Source organism: Armigeres subalbatus, chromosome 2, assembly GCF_024139115.2.
Source record: "Armigeres subalbatus isolate Guangzhou_Male chromosome 2, GZ_Asu_2, whole genome shotgun sequence".
Classification (NCBI taxonomy): Eukaryota; Metazoa; Arthropoda; class Insecta; order Diptera; family Culicidae; genus Armigeres; species Armigeres subalbatus.
Window position 1 is genome coordinate 224,428,709 of NC_085140.1, and position 20,384 is coordinate 224,449,092.

General features: G+C 33.6%; 1 protein-coding gene across 5 annotated transcripts in view; it reads left to right on the plus strand.

The window, feature by feature from the left end:
• Window positions 1-20,384, plus strand: part of LOC134211763 (scavenger receptor class B member 1) — a 305,460-nt gene that overhangs the window by 159,248 nt on the left and 125,828 nt on the right. For all 5 annotated transcript variants that reach the window (XM_062688980.1, XM_062688976.1, XM_062688979.1 and 2 more), the window contains exon 7: window positions 4,327-4,444. In XM_062688980.1, the coding sequence (XP_062544964.1) occupies window positions 4,327-4,444 (118 nt within the window). The remainder of the gene's footprint in view (window positions 1-4,326; window positions 4,445-20,384) is intronic.

The following is a 20,384-nucleotide window of genomic DNA, read 5'->3' on the forward strand; positions in this document are numbered from 1 at the left end:
TCCTCCGGGAATTCTTCCGGAAGTTCCTCCAGGAATTCCTCCGGAAGTTCCTCCGGGAATTCTTCCGGAAGTTCCTCCGGGAATTCCTCCGGGAATTCTTCCGGAAGTTCCTCCGGGAATTCCTTTGGAAGTTCCTCCGGGAATTCCTCCGGAAGTTCCTCCGGGAATTCCTCCGGAAGTTCCTCCGGGAATTCCTCCGGAAGTCCCGCCGGCAATTCCTGCCGAAATTCCACCGGGAATTCCTCCGGAAGTTCCTCCGGGAATTCCTCCGGAAGTTCCTCCGGGAATTCCTCCGGAAGTTCCTCCGGGAATTCCTCCGGAAATTCCTCCGGAAGTTCCTCCGGGAATTCCTCCGGAAGTTCCTCCGGGAATTCCTCCGGAAGTTCCTCCGGGAATTCCTCCGGAAGTTCCTCCGGAAGTTCCTCCGGGAATTCCTCCGGGAATTTCTCCGGAAGTTCCTCCGGGAATTCCTCCGGAAGTTCCTCCGGGAATTCCTCTGGAAGTTTCTCCGGCAATTCCTCCGGAAGTTCCTCCGGGAATTCCTCCGGAAGTTCCTCCGGGAATTCCTCCGGAAGTTCCTCCGGGAATTCCTCCGGAAGTTCCTCCGGGAATTCCTCCGGAAGTTCCTCCGGGAATTCCTCCGGAAGTTCCTCCGGGAATTCCGCCGGAAGTTCCTCCGGGAATTCCGCCGGAAGTTCCTCCGGGAATTCCGCCGGAAGTTCCTCCGGGAATTCCGCCGGAAGTTCCGCCGGAAGTTCCTCCGGAAGTTCCTCCGGAAGTTCCTCCAGAAATTCCTTCGGAAGTTCCTCCAGGAATTTCTTCGGAAGATCCTCCAGGAATTCTTTCGGAAATTCCTCCAGGAATTCCTTCGGAAGTTCCTCCAAAAATTCCTTCGGAAGTTCCTTCAGGAAATCCTTCGGAAGTTCCTCCAGGAATTCTTCCGGAAGTTCCTCCAGGGATTCCTTCGGAAGTTCCTCCAGGAATTCCTTCGGAAAATCCTCCAGGAATTCCTTCGAAAGTTCCTCCAGGAAGTTCCTTCGGAAGGTCCTCCAGGAATTCCTTCGGAAGTTCGTCCAGGAATTCCTTCGGAAGTTCTTCCAGGAATTCCTTAGGAAGTTCCTCCAGGAATTCCTTCGGAAGTTCCTCCAGGAATTCCGTAGGAAGTTCCTCCAGGAATTCCTTCGGAAGTTCCTCCAGGAATTCCTTCGGAAGTTCCTCCAGGAATTCCTTCGGAATTTTCTCCAGGAATTCCTTCGGAAGTTCCTCTAGAAATTTCTTCGGAAGTTCCTCCAGGAGTTCTTCCGGAAGTTCCTCCAGGAATTTCTTCGGAAGTTCCTCCGGGAATTCCTCCGGAAGTTCCTCCGGGAATTCCTCCGGAAGTTTCTCCAGGAATTCCTTCGGAAGTTCCTCCTGGAATTCCTTCGGAAGTTTCTGCAGGAATTCCTTCGGAAGTTCCTCCAGGAATTCCGTTGGAAGTTCCTCCAGAAATTTCCGAAGGAGTTCCTGAAAGAATTCCGAATGAATTCCTGGAGGAACTTCCTTAGGAATTCCTGAAAGAACTTCTGAATTAATTCAGGGAGGAACTTCTTTAGGAATTCCTGGAGGAACTTCCGAAGGAATTCCAGGAGGAACTTTCGAAGAAATTCCTGGAGGAATTTGTCTTATTCGTCGTATTGGTCCTATTTGTCTTATTTATCTTATTTGCTTTATTTGTCTTATTTGTTTGATTTGTCTTATTTGTCTTATTCATTTTCATTTGTTTATCTCACCTCATTCCTATATTTGATTTCAATATATATATTTAGTATCCTCGTGATCACAAATAGGAATACGCTTTTTTCTAGTGTCACGCTAGATAAAGGTTTGCCGGACTTTCTATCGCTCTCATCGCTCCTTTCCTGCCGTGCGCCACAAGAAAATATGCTGTTGGCTGCTCTCCCGAAATGGTAACTTTTGTATGGAATTTAAAAAACTTGGTTGAAGTAAAAAGAGCTTCCTGCAAAATTTATTGCGGTGACATATACTTTTTATTACATCAAAATGATCGTTGGAAAAATTCAAAACTTTTGTCAGTTGGGTTTTGCGAAATTCGTTTCCTTTGTGTCTCAAATCATCGGAGAGAGGTACTGAGAAACGAAAATTTCAGTTGTACAATTGTTCAGTATTTAGAGCTTAATTCAAATTTGGGAAATAGTAGGCCCATGAAATTTTGTAGGAACATTCCTCGATAAATTTCAAATAGATTGTCAGTTGGGATAAGCGAAATTCGTTCCCAGTTCCGAGTTACTAACATTTTAGTACGAAAATAGCGCTCTACCGCGAGAGAGCTTCCCTCAGACCTTAAAGGCCTAGCTAATTATTTCACCCCCCTGGCAATGCATCCCCTCGGCACGGGTCGCTTAACGCCTTGGGATTAGGGGTTAGGGACGATGGTCCCGTTGTTCGCACCCACTCACTCTAGCTGATGTCAGAAGGACAACAGTGCCCAGGCTGCACTACCAGCTAAGTACGCAACCCACAGCTGGCGGTCAATTGTCATCGGAAGACCCGTGGAAGCGTGAGATTGGAACTTGTGAGGACCAGAGATGTGTAGGTCGCTCCTTCCCAGATGTCAACTCACCATTTCGCAGCCCGTATGTCTGTATGTATGTGTGTGCGTGTGTATATGTATGTGCGCAAAATAAAACTCACTCTTCTTTTAGGCACTTATTTTGATCCGATTTGTTTGCATTCGACATTAAGTTGCATTCGACGGTGAATCCTGACCCATTGTTTCCTATTCAAAGTTGGCCAGATCATTATCATCATTTGATATGGAATCAAAAGTTATGGTCAAAATACGATTTATATACAAAAAAAACACGCTACGAAATTTTTACAATTTTTTTTAGTATATCTAATGTACGAGAAAGGCACTAACACCGCTAGGTGGATCAATCAGGGGTTTTTTTGTGTAGGTGCTGAGAACACCACGCTGAAGTTACACTGTTTGTGGACATAATACTGATTATTTTTACATATACTCGCATCAGCTGAAATGTACCGGTTCTGTCTCTCTCTCTTTTTGCTTTTCTTCCTATTCTCTAAAGCAGCGTACACACTGGTCAAGCAGTTTGACCAACATTGACTCCACCGCTCGTTTAGTCAAGCATCCACAACGTTCCACCAAAAGTGACGCGAACACTCAATTTATTCGACCAACAATATCACACACGAACGACCGAAGCGCCAGCTTAAACACCAACCTTCAAAAATTTATGGGGGTTTGTGCGCCACCGATATGTACCTCAAACTAATATCAAACCGCTTTGATTTTTTCCAACCGAGCCGCCAACTGTCAAATAATTGTTCGAACAATTATACACATGGTCAAACAAAGCAGCAACTGAAGCGTTATCTTGGGGGGTGGAGTCAATGTTTGTCTGACGTGTTTGAGCGTGAGTACGCTACATAATGCAGCGTCCACACGGCCAACATGGACTCCACCTCTTGTTTAGTACAAATAACCACCATGTTCCACAAACAGCGACACAAACACTCAATTAATTCGACCAACAATATCCCACATGAACGGCCGAAGCACCAACTTGTACACCAACTAACAACACATATATGGTGGTTGGTGCGACTTCAATACAAACACTCAAACATGTTCGGCCAACCTTGACACCGCCCCACAGGTCATACCAAAATCAAACCGCTTTGATTTTCTTCCAACCGTGCCACCAACCCTCAAATGGTTGTTCGATCAACTTCACACATGGTCAAACAAAGCAGCAACCGTAGCATTGTCTTGGGGGCGGAGTCAATGTTGGTCCAACGTGTTTGAGCGTGTGTAAGCTACATAAGCTACGAAAAAAGTATGTCTGCCCATAGTATTATAGAAGAATACACCCATACTAATAACCAGATGATCTACCGTATCGGCCAACGTTGCTGATCAAAACAATAAATGAGATCTGATTGCATTTTCATACTAAACTCGAGCTGCTTACTTCAAGTTTCTTTATGACTGCTCTCCATCTAGAGTGTGCAAAAGTAATATCAATAACTTACAGTTGTTACTGCTGAATATACATACTTACACTGATACAAATACCCATTAACACCACCTGTCGTCTGATAGTGTAAATATTGCATTGCAATTGCAATTATACATGTACAGGTGTTGTAGCTGTTGTTGAAATGTTTTGTAAGGGCCTGAAGCGGAATTTTAGCTAGAATGCCACTAGTCACGTCTTATTAACGTAATTGAAAATGCCATTATGCAAAAGTGTTCTTTCTTCCAGTAAAAAAAAAGCTAACTAGTATAAATTGAAATTACAGGTTCAAAGTGGAAACGATTACGAGGTAGATGGAATACAAGCGACAAAATTTGTATTTGAGGAGAATGCACTCGATAACGGACAAACCGATGCCAGAAACAGGTGTTTTTGCAGAAAAGGTGAGATTAATCTGAAAACATTCTCTTATCTAGTTCAATCAAAGTTAATAGCCTATTTCCGGGGATTAAACCACCCGACTTGGACGTTAATTTACAATGTTATGAAAACTCATATGTAAATATGTACGTTATGTGGAAGATATTGATTTGGAAAATGTATTGGAGGTAACCACTTTCCCTTCGATGGGACTCGAACCCATGACCCTACAGTACGCTAGACCTGGGAGCTGCGGATAGAGTCAAAACGATTGTCAAAAAATCTCCAAAGCAAGCTGTCAAAAAGTATCCATCGCATCGAGAGAGTTTTTGAGCATTTTGAGCGCAGCCGAGAGAGTACACGTGTAAATCAACTTATACTAATTATAGTTCATTTCTAACAAAACACATTTTTTTGTCTCATTTCAAACCTATCGAGAAGTTTTAATAAGTGAACAGCATGATTTAATTTTACGATCGGCACAATAATTTATGCAATGCAGTGAATCGACGAAATCTCTGAAATTAATTTTTAAAGGATAAACATAATTATAATTCAATATTAGAAAATCGTAGCGTGTACAATAAACACTGAGAGGAAATTTGCGGGTGTCAAGCAAAATATCTTGAAAATAAGAATCGAACGAGTCCGCAGCTCCCAGCGCTAGACTGTTGTTTTAACCAACTAAGCTACGAAGGACCTCCGTCGGCCTTCGCAACCTGGCGGCTACTGAACGAGCTCGAGATTGCCATATTGGACGCATAGTCAAATCACTCGCAATCCATTTCTCAAGCCAATACTTCCACATGTGTATAGTACACGTCCACATTAGAGGCAAGGATGTTGATTATTTATAATCTGCGTTCAATCATTTAGTAGTTTGTCAATAACACATTCCAGAGGCTAGATTTCAAAATGTAGTATGGTGGATCATAATTCAAAGGTTTATTCACAACTCTGCCTAACAGTTCGATGTTTCAATTATACTGGTAATAGAGCTATAGAGCTAGTAGCAGTAGCTTATACTGAATGATTGGAATTTTGTTATCATTTGGTATAAGTCACTGCAACTAACACTGTAACTCCTTCAATGGTGGAATTGAAACATCGATATATTAGGCAGATATATAGAAAACCTTCGCATCAGAAGTCCACCGTATAACTCATTTTGAATTCAGCCTCTGGAATGAGTTATAGACAAACTACTAAATGATCGAACGCAGATTACTAAATGATCGATAACATCCTTGATTAGAGGAGCGTGAGTATTTAGAATGTCTGGCGGCTGTACACATTCTTAACAGCAACTGTAGCTCGTTCAGTAGCCGCTAGGTTGCGAAGGCCGACGGAAGTCCTTCGAAGCTTAGTTGGTTAAAGCACCAGTCTAGCGTACTGTAGGGTCATGGGTTCGAGTCCCATCGAAGGGAAAGTGGTTACCTCTTATCTATTAAGTGAACGAAATGACCACTGTAAAGCTATGAAAAGATTATTCGGTAAATCATAGGGGAGTTTTTGCCTTTCTCGTATACTAAGGGCAACTTCACCAGTGGTCTACTCTTGGTCCACATTTATACCACATTTGGACCAGGTCCAAATGAAAAAAATACCTCGCCAGAAGCGCTCATACCCGTGATCTATCTCGTTTGATGTAATTTTCTAGCAAAACATGATAGATCGGCTGATAATTTAAACGGAAATTGAAAATATAGCTTGGAAATATGTTTCAGAATTATTACATTTCAATAACACATTACAAGCAAACTATTGATTTTATATTTAAATGAAGCAAATTAAAAAAAAACACGACCCAAACTTTTCAAACGCACGCATTATAAGCTTTAAAAATGCGTTAAAGGTTGTGGAAGATAATTTAGGTTTGGATAGATGCAAGGATAGATTGGGTAGTCAACCAGAGCAACTGTAAAACATACCCCTTGCACAAATAACTGCATTGTCAAACATTAAACTTTTTTTGACGCGCTCGTCTTTTTTTTTTTGGTAGTTCTAAATATTCTCGCAATCGCAGCCTCGATCAGAGGGTAAACATCAAGATAGCCGCCTGTTTGAAAAATAGAAATATTTTGCGCTCAAAACCAAATTACCTGCTTTTACTCGTGACAGGTGCATACGGTGGGCACGATTTGTATTAACTCTAATGTGTTTTGTGACTTTTGCAAATACATGAGGGCAATCTCATTTTATCATATGTAGAAATATATCAAGTTTCTGTTAGAAACAAGCGGAACGAATTTATATGAACAAAATAAATGTAATTCATTGTGATTGCATAAAAATACTACCTTCTTGTAGTATGATCCTTGAATTCCTACAATAGAGACGTTAGGTACATGTTTATATATTAATTTATATATTATTTAGGTTTAAATATTAAATATTAAATATTAAATATTATATATTAAATATTGAATATTAAATATTAAACATTAAATATTGAATATTAAATATTAAATATTAAATATTAAATATTAAATATTAAATATTAAATATTAAATATTAAATATTAAATATTAAATATTAAATATTAAATATTAAATATTAAATATTAAATATTAAATATTAAATATTAAATATTAAATATTAAATATTAAATATTAAATATTAAATATTAAATATTAAATATTAAATATTAAATATTAAATATTAAATATTAAATATTAAATATTAAATATTAAATATTAAATATTAAATATTAAATATTAAATATTAAATATTAAATATTAAATATTAAATATTAAATATTAAATATTAAATATTAAATATTAAATATTAAATATTAAATATTAAATATTAAATATTAAATATTAAATATTAACTATTAAATATTAAATATTAAATATTAAATATTAAATATTAAATATTAAATATTAAATATTAAATATTAAATATTGAATATTAAATATTAAATATTAAATATTAAATATTAAATATTAAATATTAAATAATAAATATTAAATATGAAATATTGAATAGTAAATAGTAAATATTAAATATTAAATATTAAATATTAAATATTGAATAATAAATATTAAATATTAAATATTAAATATTAAATATTAAATATTAAATATTAAATATTAAATATTAAACATTCAATATTGAATAATGAATATTAAACATTAAATATTAAATTTTAAATATTAAATATTAAATATTAAATATTAAACATCAAATATTAAATAATATATATTAACCCTTAAAAGCGCAATGTTGTTTTAAAACAACAAACCCAAAATACGTTTAATGTTAATAATTCCAATGGTTATTTACGTTAAAAATATTTCCGACGAATTCTAAAAAAATCGCCTTGCGCCTTTAAGGGTTAAACATTAAATATTAAATATTAAATATTAAATATTAAATATTAAATATTAAATATTAAATATTAAATATTAAATATTAAATATTAAATATTAAATATTAAATATTAAATATTAAATATTAAATATTAAATATTAAATATTAAATATTAAATATTAAATATTAAATATTAAATATTAAATATTAAATATTAAATATTAAATATTAAATATTAAATATTAAATATTAAATATTAAATATTAAATATTAAATATTAAATATTAAATATTAAATATTAAATATTAAATATTAAATATTAAATATTAAATATTAAATATATAATATTAAATATTAAATATTAAATATTAAATATTAAATAATAAATATTACATATTACATAAATATTAAATATTAAATATTAAATATTAAATATTAAATATTAAATATTAAATATTAAATATTAAATATTAAATATTAAATATTAAATATTAAATATTAAATATTAAATATTAAATATTAAATATTAAATATTAAATATTAAATATTAAATATTAAATATTAAATATTAAATATTAAATATTAAATAATAAATATTAAATAATAAATATTAAATATTAAATATTAAACATTAAATATTAAATATTAAATATTAAATATTAAATATTACATATTAAATATTAAATATTAAATATTAAATATTAAATATTAAATATTAAATATTAAATATTAAATATTAACATTAAATATTAAATATTAAATATTAAATATTAAATATTAAATATTAAATATTAAATATTAAATATTAAATAAATAACATTAAATATTAAATATTAAATATTAAATTAAATATTAAATATTAAATATTAATAACATTAAATATTAAATATTAAATAAATATTAAATATTAAATATTAAATATTAAATATTAAATATTAAATATTAAATATTAAATATTAAATATTAAATATTAAATATTAAATATTAAATATTAAATATTAAATATTAAATATTAAATATTAAATATTAAATATTAAATATTAAATATTAAATATTAACATTAAATATTAAATATTAAATATTAAATATTAAATATTAAATAAAACATATTAAATATTAAATATTAAATATTAAATATTAAATATTAAATATTAAATATTAAATATTAAATATTAAATATTAAAAATTAAATATTAAATATTAAATATTAAATATTAAATATTAAATATTAAATATTAAATATTAAATATTAAATATTAAATATTAAATATTAAATATTAAATATTAAATATTAAATATTAAATATTAAATATTAAATATTAAATAAAAAATATTAAATATTAAATATTAAACATTAAACATTAAACATTAAACATTAAACATTAAATATTAAACATTAAACATTAAAAATTAAACATTAAACATTTAACATTAAACATTAAATATTAAATATTAAATATTAAATATTAAATATTAAATATTAAATATTAAATATTAAATATTAAATATTGAATATTAAATATTAAATATTAAATATTAAATATTAACATTAAATATTAAATATTAAATATTAAATATTAAATATTAAATATTAAATATTAAATATTAAATATTAAATATTAAATATTAAATATTAAATATTAAATATTAAATATTAAATATTAAATATTAAATATTAAATATTAAATATTAAATATTAAATATTAAATATTAAATATTAAATATTAAATATTAAATATTAAATATTAAATATATTAAATATTAAATATTAAATATTAAATATTAAATATTAAATATTAAATATTAAATATTAAATATTAAATATTAAATATTAAATATTAAATATTAAATATTAAATATTAAATATTAAATATTAAATATTAAATATTAAATATTAAATATTAAATATTAAATATTAAATATTAAATATTAAATATTAAATATTAAATATTAAATATTAAATATTAAATATTAAATATTAAATATTAAATATCCAAAAATATCCAACAAGCGACTGTTCGCGCTTCGTCATAACATTTGAAACTTTTTTCGTACATGTATGCTTTCTTAACAACATCAGCAAGCCATCTATTGTTGTAATAATAGTGTAGAAAACCATGATTTTTGGGTGAAAAGTCCATTTTATGAATGCGGTTTTCCATCTGTCAAAAACGATTTTGGACCTGGTTCAAAATTAGTCCAGTTCCAAAAAATAGATCAGAAAACTGGTATAGAGCAAAAGGAGAATGGGCAAAAATGTATGGACTGTGGGCCATCGGTGTACACAGATGACCCATACCTTATTTGAAAGATCTCGAAAAAAACAAGGAAAAGTGTCTATGGGGCCAAAGTTGTACATGCTGGGAGAAAAAAGTTATGAAGCGAGTAAAATGTGGTTATTTGATGCTTTTGTATGGTTTTTCCAGCTCCCTCACATACACCTAGATGGCTTTAAACGGTCCAGTCTTGGTTACCTGCCTGCAGTAGAGTTATGAGGGAATTCCATGGAAAAGGTTAGACTACAGAATGGAGTAATGTACATGTTGCAAAAGGCATCGCCACTTTCTGAATATGAGGGGGTGAGGGTTGTAAATATAATTCAAGCCGAGTCGAGTCAAGTACAAGACACTGAAGACGGCCTTACTGTTGAGGTCGAAATACGTATCTGTCAGGATACAATTAAGTGGTGGAATTCAATGGGATTGTTCAAACTCGTCTTATGACAGGTGATAATTCAAGCTGTTTAATGAATAGTTTCAACTTGCAATGATGTCACACTCGTTATAACTCTGTACATCATCTGTCTAGACGATTTCAATAGTTCTTCAACTAATTCAATTTAGAGGGAACTGTTGTTTTAAGCGGCACACTAGAAATGTGTCCAGCCCATCGTACATTTCCATCTTTTTCATATATTGAGTAAATAATCGAGTATTTAAAAAAAATCTTTATTTTAATGATTTTTTGTCTAATATAATAAGTTCATCACTTACATAATCGAGTAGCCATAACAAGGTCGTAAATCCAACTTTGCACGCCGTTCTAATACTGTCGTTCTCACCATCTTTTCGTTGTGGGTAACTATTACTATGCTTTAGTAATTTAATCACAACTCAACAAATCTAAATTCTTCGTAATTGGTGACTTCAATGCCAAACACCGTTGATGATGATGATGATGGTCCCGCCACATACCCCTACAAAGGTTTGAGCTAGACGATTTATCTTTAAGATAATTGATTGAATTTATTTTTTCAATAAATTAATCAGATTTGCAAAACAAAACAAAACGATCTGATTACTATCACAGATATAAATTTCTTAACTTTCCGTTACTATCCAGCAAAAAATTGAATGTAAAAAAACTGTTTATTTCATCTACAGATTCTCATAAGTATCAGTAGTGATGCTTCGAGTGCATAAAAATGCAAAGCTTGTAATACCTCTCGCACAGATTTCAAAAGTTCCACCAAGAATCGCTTTTCATGTTATTACAAGTAACGTTAGCCACTCGAAAGCATAAATAATAATCTAATAAACTATGTCGTTGTCAACAAAATCAAAACTTGTGTTACCGCTCCGTCGATATTAAAAGTTTCGGTATCAACCACGGAAACCAAACTCTACTAGATAGCCTATTACTAATCCGCAGAATCATTGAAACAGCTGAAAAAGCGCAAGTCTGTACATAAATTTCATGGAATAATGCTCAAAGAAATTCAAAGGCAAAATTTTATTTGAAGATTGTTCTGCGGGATATTATACTATTCAATATCCCAATGGCCCTACTTGGTTTTCTTCCAGTCGAAATCCTTCTACAATTTTAGTTTAGTTTTAACGGATTCAAGTCAGCTGTGTGGCCAATTGGTAACTCATGCTGACTTTGACTCTGATCACCTTCCTGTGACATTTGAAATCTCACAAGAAGCCATTTATAATCCAATCAGCTCTACTTTTAATTATCATAGAGCTGATTGGGATTTATATAAAACATATATCGATAGTAATTTTTATGTTAATATTCCTTTGGATACCAAAAGTGATGTTGACAATGCGCTCGTATCTTTGACAAATTTAGTTGTCGAAGCCGACGATCTTCAGCTACTGATCCGTCTTAAAAATGTGAGGCGAAGGCAATACAAAAAAACTCGCGATCCCGCGTTGAAAGTTATTTGGCGAGATTTGCAAAATGAACTTAAAAAACGTTTAAATATTCTGAGAAATACCAACTTTGAGAATAATGTCTCAAAGTTGGATCCCAGTTCGAAACCCTTTTGGAAATTAACGAAAATTCTTTAAAAAAAAAACTCATAAGCCAATTCCAGCGCTTAAAGAGGGAAATAATATTTTATTAACAAATGGCGAAAAGGCTCAAAAACTTGCTCAGCAGTTCGAGAGTGCCCATAATTTTAGTCTAGGTCTCACTAGTCCAATTGAGGATCAGGTTACATGGAGCTTCAAAGACATTCTCAACCAAGAGAATGTTTTTGACTCTTCGTTGGGAACTAATTTGGATGAAGTGAGATGTATTACTAGAAAATTTAAAAATATGAAAGCGCCGGGTGATGATGGTATTTTCTACATACTTATTAGAAAACTTCCTGAGAGCTCTTTATCCTTTTTGGTTAATTTATTTAACATATGTTTTCAATTGGCATACTTCCCAGATAAATGGAAAAACGCCAAGGTTGTTCCAATTTTGAAGCCGGACAAAAATCCAGCTGAGGCTTCTAGTTATCGCCCAATCAGTTTGCTTCCTCAATAAGCAAACAGTTTGAAAAGATTATTTTAAATAGAATGATGGTTCATATTAATATTAATGACAATCCCATTTTTGCTGATGAGCAATTTGGTTTTCGCCATGGGCATTCAACCACCCATCAGTTATTAAGAGTAACGAATTCAATTCGGCTCAACAAATCTGAAGGATATTCGACTGGAGTTGCTCTTCTTGGTATAGAGAAAGCATTTGACAGCGTTTGGCATAAAGGTTTGATTTAAAATTGATGAATTTTAATTTTCCTCTGTACCGTGATGTGCCCTTATTCCAATCAGCGCCTAATTCCGTTCACGGAAGACAAAATGATAAATAATACAGAGTTTTTGTCTAAAAACAACAGAAAAATATCCTTGTACTTTTTTATGGTTAATGTATGCATGAAATGAAATGAAAACCAGCGTCATTTTTAGCGTTAATAGTGAAAATTTGAACAAAATTTGTTGGTCGTCACTACGAGCGCCATTTTGACTGTTTTCATTAACCCACTTGCTAAGAACGTCTGTCATAATATTTAGGCATTTTCAAGTGAAAATTTGCCTTGGATTTCAAACACAGCAGCATAACAAGACAAAACAGGTAACATTATAGCGTATTACCAAATTGTTGCCTGTATTTTCTCGATAGAAAATGCTGAAAAGTGAAAAATATCTTGACCGGAATAAGGGTACATCTAAATCTACTCGTTTCTTATTCCGTTCATTGGGTTTGGAGGATGGATTCCGAAAATTCCGTGTTTGAGAATATAATCCAGGAGTAAGAAAAGGTACATCGTACATGAAGCCATATGAATGGTAAACATTTGAAATTCTATCCCGCCAGCAGGAAAACCGAAAGGAATTCCGTTAACGACTCTTATCGAAAAAAAATATGGGACCTTTTTCAACTCGTGCCGGGAAAATACAGTTTTTCAGCTAATGATTTAATGATGATTTATAAAGTGAATGCTGGACAATGTGAGGAAAGGATTTCCGGAGAATACGGACAGTTTTAAACAGCACAATTCATAATTGCGGCGTACTTGTTTAAAAGCTTTATCCGGAAATTTCTTGACGAATTTCTATATAAAAAAACACTGCTTTCTCTGAGCTGCAAATAAGGTTATGTTTTACCGAAATCCGTGAATACTTCGTAGAAGTAGGTTTATCCGGTAAGGTACAGTGGGGCAAGTGGGTAAAGGAAATCGTATAGTTCATGTTCATCGAGTCATAAAAGCTGAACATAATATTGAAATTGATCATATTTATGACATAACGAATCATCTATCCAATCTTCATAAGCCTGCGAACAAGATGTTTGAAAAATACTTTGAGGATACAACATATTTGGAAAACCAAAAAAATTGTTTGAATTTTTCACTTGCCCCACTTGTGGGGTAAGTGAAAAAATCATTTGAAAAGAGAATTTTTCAATATAAGATCACATTTTCTGCTCATATTTTTCATGCAAACCATAATTATACTGAATAGAGTATAACTGTGATCTGTTGTGATGCTTTTTGATACTTCATGAAAGTCACTGCAGTGCACTGCAGTGCCTCCAATAAATGATTTTTTTTTAGTTTTTTTTACTTGAACTTTTTGAAATCTAACATTTGTGTCTAAAATTACTTTCTATTTCAGGTTTATAGTAAGATAATAAACCTTGGCGATTGTTTTTTTTTGTGTATACAGAAAAATTATCTTTGAAATTTTCATCAAATCAGGAATCATCAGTGTTGGGATTCATTAACAATCCACTTAGGTTTTCAGTAGAAGAGTCCATATTAACAAATGGCTAAATCTTCTAAATTTCGACAAAATAAATCATAGCTGTTGATATATTTGAAATTGTATTTATGCCTGTATTTAAGCTCTATAAATACCATTTTTTACGAATTATTTATCGAACATAGATTATTTAATACACTGACACGCTTTGCACTTCCGTTTATTGATTTTGTATTACCACGTATCACTCCAATAACCAAAAGCCTTCGAATGAGCTTGGATTGGTATTATTTTATTTTTTTACGCTTAATAAAAAATATTTTTGATTAAAAAAATAGAGAAATGCATTCAGTGCCGGAATTTTTTCACTTACCCCACCCGTGGTAAAAAACAGGCAAAGCAATAAAATATTTTTTTTCAAAATTCTTAATGTTCATATCCTAATTTTTATGCCTGGAATTCAAAACTATAGAGAAAATCAACTTATCTATGCACTAACTGAATGTGTTATGGAAACCAACATAAAAAAATATTTGTATTTATTGACATGCAAAACAACTTGTGCAAAAGATATACTTGGTAGGTTAATAAACTTTCACTCTCGCACGTTGAAATGATTCATTATTTCATGTTTAACTTATTCAACGCATTGATTTGAATGGCCTTGTAAGATTGTGAAATGAAATTGATGAATTTTGTGGTTCATTACCATTACCCCATTTACCCACTTACCCCACTGTACCTTACTTTAAAGAACCGGAACTTTAAAGAATATTCAATTTGAACGAAACAGTGGTACGAACAATTCCAAACAAACAGAGACATTGTTTTGGAAGGTTTAGGTCAGAATTAAAGGCCTAGTATAAAGGCTCTAGTCAAAATTACGTTGAGGATAAGCTTTAAAACTCCGATAAGGAATCGTATTTGTCCTTTTCTGTGGTACCTAATGCAACTGGATAGCTAGCATCAATGTTCATGTTGAATATATCTCAAATGGTAAGTGAAACAAAGGAAAAAACAGTCAACTTGGCTATACTAAGGAAATATCATTCATTGTATTTTAAATTTGGAAGGAAATTCAATTTTAAGCTTTTTCTTTGCAATATTATAATAAATGAAAAAATGGATTTGTGAGAAAAATGATGCCTGGTATTAGCATCTCAAAGAAATCAAAAGTATTTTGGGTGATTGGAATTAGGAACACGAATGAACGGAATTAGGAACAATGCTATTTCAGATGATTGGAATTAGGACCACATAACTGGTCAATTTTGTTTTCACTAGTGGAGCCTAAGTCTATGAATGCATCCCAACATATTTTATTTTCAATTGTATATAGAACATGACACTATGTAGCGAAATTGCAGCTTCAAAATACTAAACGGCTATTTTTTAGAGCTTTTAGACATAGCGTACTGTCTTAGGTGAACGGAATAAGGGCACAGCACGGTACATTATTAAACTGATCCAAAATTATTTATCAGATCGCTCACTGCAGGTAAACTATCAGAATTCTAAATCTGATAGATTACTTGTAAGAGCTGGTGTTCCCCAAGGCAGCACACTGGACTAGTTGCTGCCATACCAGAAAGAAGGCACTCCAGAGGATTCAAAATAAAATTTAAAAAATGATTCTGAAGTTGCCTCCGTGGTATAGTACCAATGAACTTTATAGAATTTCTAATATTGAGACATTGCAACAAATGTCCAACAAAATATTTCCAATTTTAGAGAAAACTCGTTGCAATCTTCTATTGCAACGATTAGCTCCTTGTACCCTTAGTATATATTAGGTTAAGTTTAGTTTAAGTTGAAAACATTGTAAATCCTACATGGTTCAATTAAACTAGAGGAAAAATCCAGAGACCAGAGGCAATTGAAATGTTCTTCTTCTTCTTATTATTATTATTGTCATTACATTTCCACACTGGGACAGAGCCGCCTCGCAGCTTAGTTTTCATTAAGCACTTCCACAGTTATTAACTGCGAGATTTCTAAGCCAGGTTACCATTTGTGCATTCGTATATCATGAGGCTAGCACGATGATACTTTTATGCCCAGGGAAGTCGAGTCAATTTCCAATTCGAAAATTGTCTAGACCGGCACCGGGAATCGAACCCAGCCACCCTCAGCATGGTCTTACCTTGTAGCCGCGCGTCTTACCGCACGGATAAGGAGGGCCCCAGGGCAATTGGAATGTATTAATAATAATTAAAAATGTAACATATCAAATAGGGATGATAGTGTTAAGAAAACACGGAACACCTAGTCTAAGAGATGAATGCACGTATCATGTAATTAGCAAATAAAATTAGTAAAAAAAATAAAGAGCCTGCCTAGGACGTGATGAGTTTTGACAGTGGGCTCTGATAAACCTGTATAAAAAGCTGAATGAGTCCGTAGGCCCTATCAAAGCGATAGGACGACGTATGCAGCAGTCCTTAGGAAAGTGAGAGAAAACCCGGAGTTCAAGTGATGACTAGGCGTACCCAGAAGGGGGAGTTGCTGTTCGAGCTGTAGAAGAATCCTACTATCCAAAGCTCGGCCTTGGAGATTACGTCGGAAGACTAACTGAAGGAGGCACAAGTCTCGCAATGTATGCTGAGTGAGGTGCAGATGACGATCTAGTTGAGGAAAGCGTCCGGTGGTACTCAAGTAGCAGCGATACGATTACCAGCAGTTGCTGCCAACAAAATGGTTAAGGTGAGCAAGGTGAAAGTCGGTCACTCCGCGGGTTACCAAAGACATGGAGCGATGCTTCAAATGCACGGCGGCATTTGGACAAAAGGCGCGAAACTGTAGAGGTCCGGATAGATCCGAATTGGGAAAGTTTTTTGATCACCGTACATGACTCAATCATTATTGATTTTATTGGCATTTATCGGTGAGTACAACATCTAAAGCTCAAAGTAAGGGGGAGCGCAACAATGAAGAACAGTATGGATTAGGGATCCTATAATGAGAGATATGCAAATACTTTTCCAGACGATTTAGCAACGCTGTTACTTTTGTTAGCAACGCTTCCAGCACTTGCCGCAGCGCAAAATGTTGAAGCTTGTATATAACTTTGCATTTGATAACAATTTGGAATATGTTTGTCTGTCCACTAACAATGTTTAAGTAAGCATTATCACTAAAATAAAAGTGCAATACAAATAGGCGAAACACGATACATAAACTAGATTACTTCTACTCGCGAAAGTAAAACAATTTGTTTATTCGATGCAATTTTTCTTAAAATCTATCTCAATACCTTTCAACCTCGGCTCAATCTGCAACAATAACAATGTTCATTTGGCTCACGTTTTGATAGTTCTCAATGCTCGATTGGCTTACAATGGCCGCTTTCGCATATCTCTCATTATAGGATCCCTAGTATGGATAGGTGTCACAAGCGAGCGACGAGTATGAAGCGAACAGAAATTGAAATTTTTTTTTTTTTAGTAGGGGGCCAGTTGTGAGAAAAGCATTGTTGAAATCGCTGTTATTCTGCCTAACGTCCACCCAGGAACGGCTTGGGTAGTAGCATGGTGACTACTCTTACCAAGACAGGCAAAATAACAGCGATTTCAACCTACTATTATGCTATTCGGCGCATGAGAACAGTTCTAGCGATCGGTGGCTTGTTCGGAGATTCATACGAAAGTCGCGCTACTTTGCTTCACGCCTCATCCCGCAGCTCTTACTTTGCCCAAGATGATCTTATTTGAACCGCATTTCAATTTTTGCCATTCATTTTTGCCAATTCGTATTCTAATTGGGAAAGTTTTTTGATCACCGTACATGACTCAATCATTATTGATTTTATTGGCATTTATCGGTGAGTACAACATCTAAAGCTCAAAGTAAGAGGGAGCGCAACAATGAAGAACAGTATGGATAGGTGTCACAAGCGAGCGACGAGTATGAAGCGAACAGAAATTGAAATTTTTTTTTTTAGTAGAGGGCCAGTTGCTGTTCGCTTCATACTCGTCGCTCGCTTGTGACACCTATCCATACTGTTCTTCATTGTTGCGCTCCCTCTTACTTTGAGCTTTAGATGTTGTACTCACCGATAAATGCCAATAAAATCAATAATGACCGGATAGATCCGGTCTAGGTAGAAAAAGTGGCGAAGAAGGACTCGTTGCTAGGGACTATACGAAGCAACCGAGACGCCTGGTCTGCAAATCGGAGGTTGGAAATGACAATACGACAGGTGGCTTCCAATGCCCTGAATATAAGAAGGCGGTGGCGGGCCGGGATTAATGGAGATCATTCAGTTAAATCTCAATCATTGCGATACTGCAAAGCAACTGTTTTGGGAGTCGGCAACAGAAGCAATGTGCGACGTGGCAATTATTGCTGAGCCGTATCGAATCCCTTCAAATGACGGCAACTGGGTGGCAGATTTATTGGGGATTGCGGCTATCCAAGTGATGGACAAATTACCTATTCAAGAAGTGGTAGACAGCTCTTGCGATGTTTTCGATATCGCCAAAATCAATGGGATCTTCTTCCGTAGCTGCTACGCACCGCCAAGGTGGAATTAAGAGCAGTATAACCGGATGCAGGATGGGCCGAAAACCCGTAATCATCGGAGGCAACTTCAATGCCTGAGCAGTGGATTGGGGAAGCAGACTGACCAACGCCAGAGTTTACAGTTTGCTGGAGGTGCTTGCAAAGCTGGAAGTCAGACTGGGCAAACAAAGTTTCCAGAGGGCAAGGTCTGAACGGTAAGAGAATAACGTAAGATATGATATGGAAATGCTAATATCATCTTCCAAAATTAGACGTACATGTTCATGATGGAATTAGAGGCGAAAGTATAGTTGTTTTTATAGAATGTTTTTATAGAAGTCGATTCGAAAGCGAGCGGATGGCAATGTTTGTGATGGCACATATCGCACGACCTTCCTTCTACCAAACTCCCGTATGAAGGGGGAGGGAAGAATATCAGTATTGAAGCTGATATATCTCCACTGGCAAAAGGAAGGTGGTTTGATTTATTCATATGCCATCGCGTGCGGAAGGATTTTCGATATCGACGAGTACTGTCTCTAAATTTCTAATATGACATCAGCATCTAGTCGAATAGGATTTTTATTGCACAGTTCTGTTTTCTCCATGCGTCATATCCTAACGGATCTATCAATTCTATACTTTCGCCTCTAATTCTATCATGAACATGTACGTCTAAGTTTGGAAGATGATATTAGCATTTCCATATCATTGTAAATCGTTTAACTTAACTTAGAAGTAATACGTAATTAGTAATTAGCGTAAGATAGTTTTCCAGAAAGCTAGAGCGGCTTCCAAACAGAAGATCAAAGTCAGCAAATCCAACTACTTCAAGCAGTTGTGCCAGGAGGCTGACGCTGATCCTTGGGGCAATGCTTATCGTGTCGCAATAGTAAAGATCAGGCACTACTGGGCGCTGTAAATTGTTGAGACAATAAAATTGAGCCCTAAAGTGAATTGGTTGATAATCAAAGTCTCTATCAAAAGCAGAACTAAGATAAAATACAGCCGAAATCAAGACAAAATTTTCAAAACGACTTATCTGATTTTGTAAACCAAGATTCAAACGACGATTTGACGAATCTGATAGCTCTCCCACGCAAACCAACATTATCAATAGGTAGGTGAAAGATTCCGATACCTGTTGATGTGTTGATGGTGTTGGTTTGCGTGGAAGAGATATCAGATTCGTCAAATCGTCGTTTGAATCTTTGTTTACAAAAACAGATAAGTCGTTTTGAAAATTTTGTCTTGAAATAATCTTTTTTCGGATCACATGAAAATTTTCTGAATAAAATAATCAAATTTATCTGAAATTAGAGATGAGCCAGCTTAGGACTGCAATGAAGACAATAATAATTAGACAGAAGCTGTTTGACCTTGATCAGTTCAAATTCAATTTTATTGGCATATCGGTCTCGTTTCTTTCCCATCCGCTTTCGCACACACGCTGCTCTTCCTCTATACGAACAGCATCGAGATCGATATGCCAATAAAATTGACAATAATAATAATAATAGTTAATCTACACAAAACTATAGACACTATAGGTGCCATAGACGAGCGCAGGCACGGTTGGGTCATTTCGAATAACATAATTTCAGAGTGTCTATGGAACCTATGTATATATATATATATATATATATATATATATATATATATA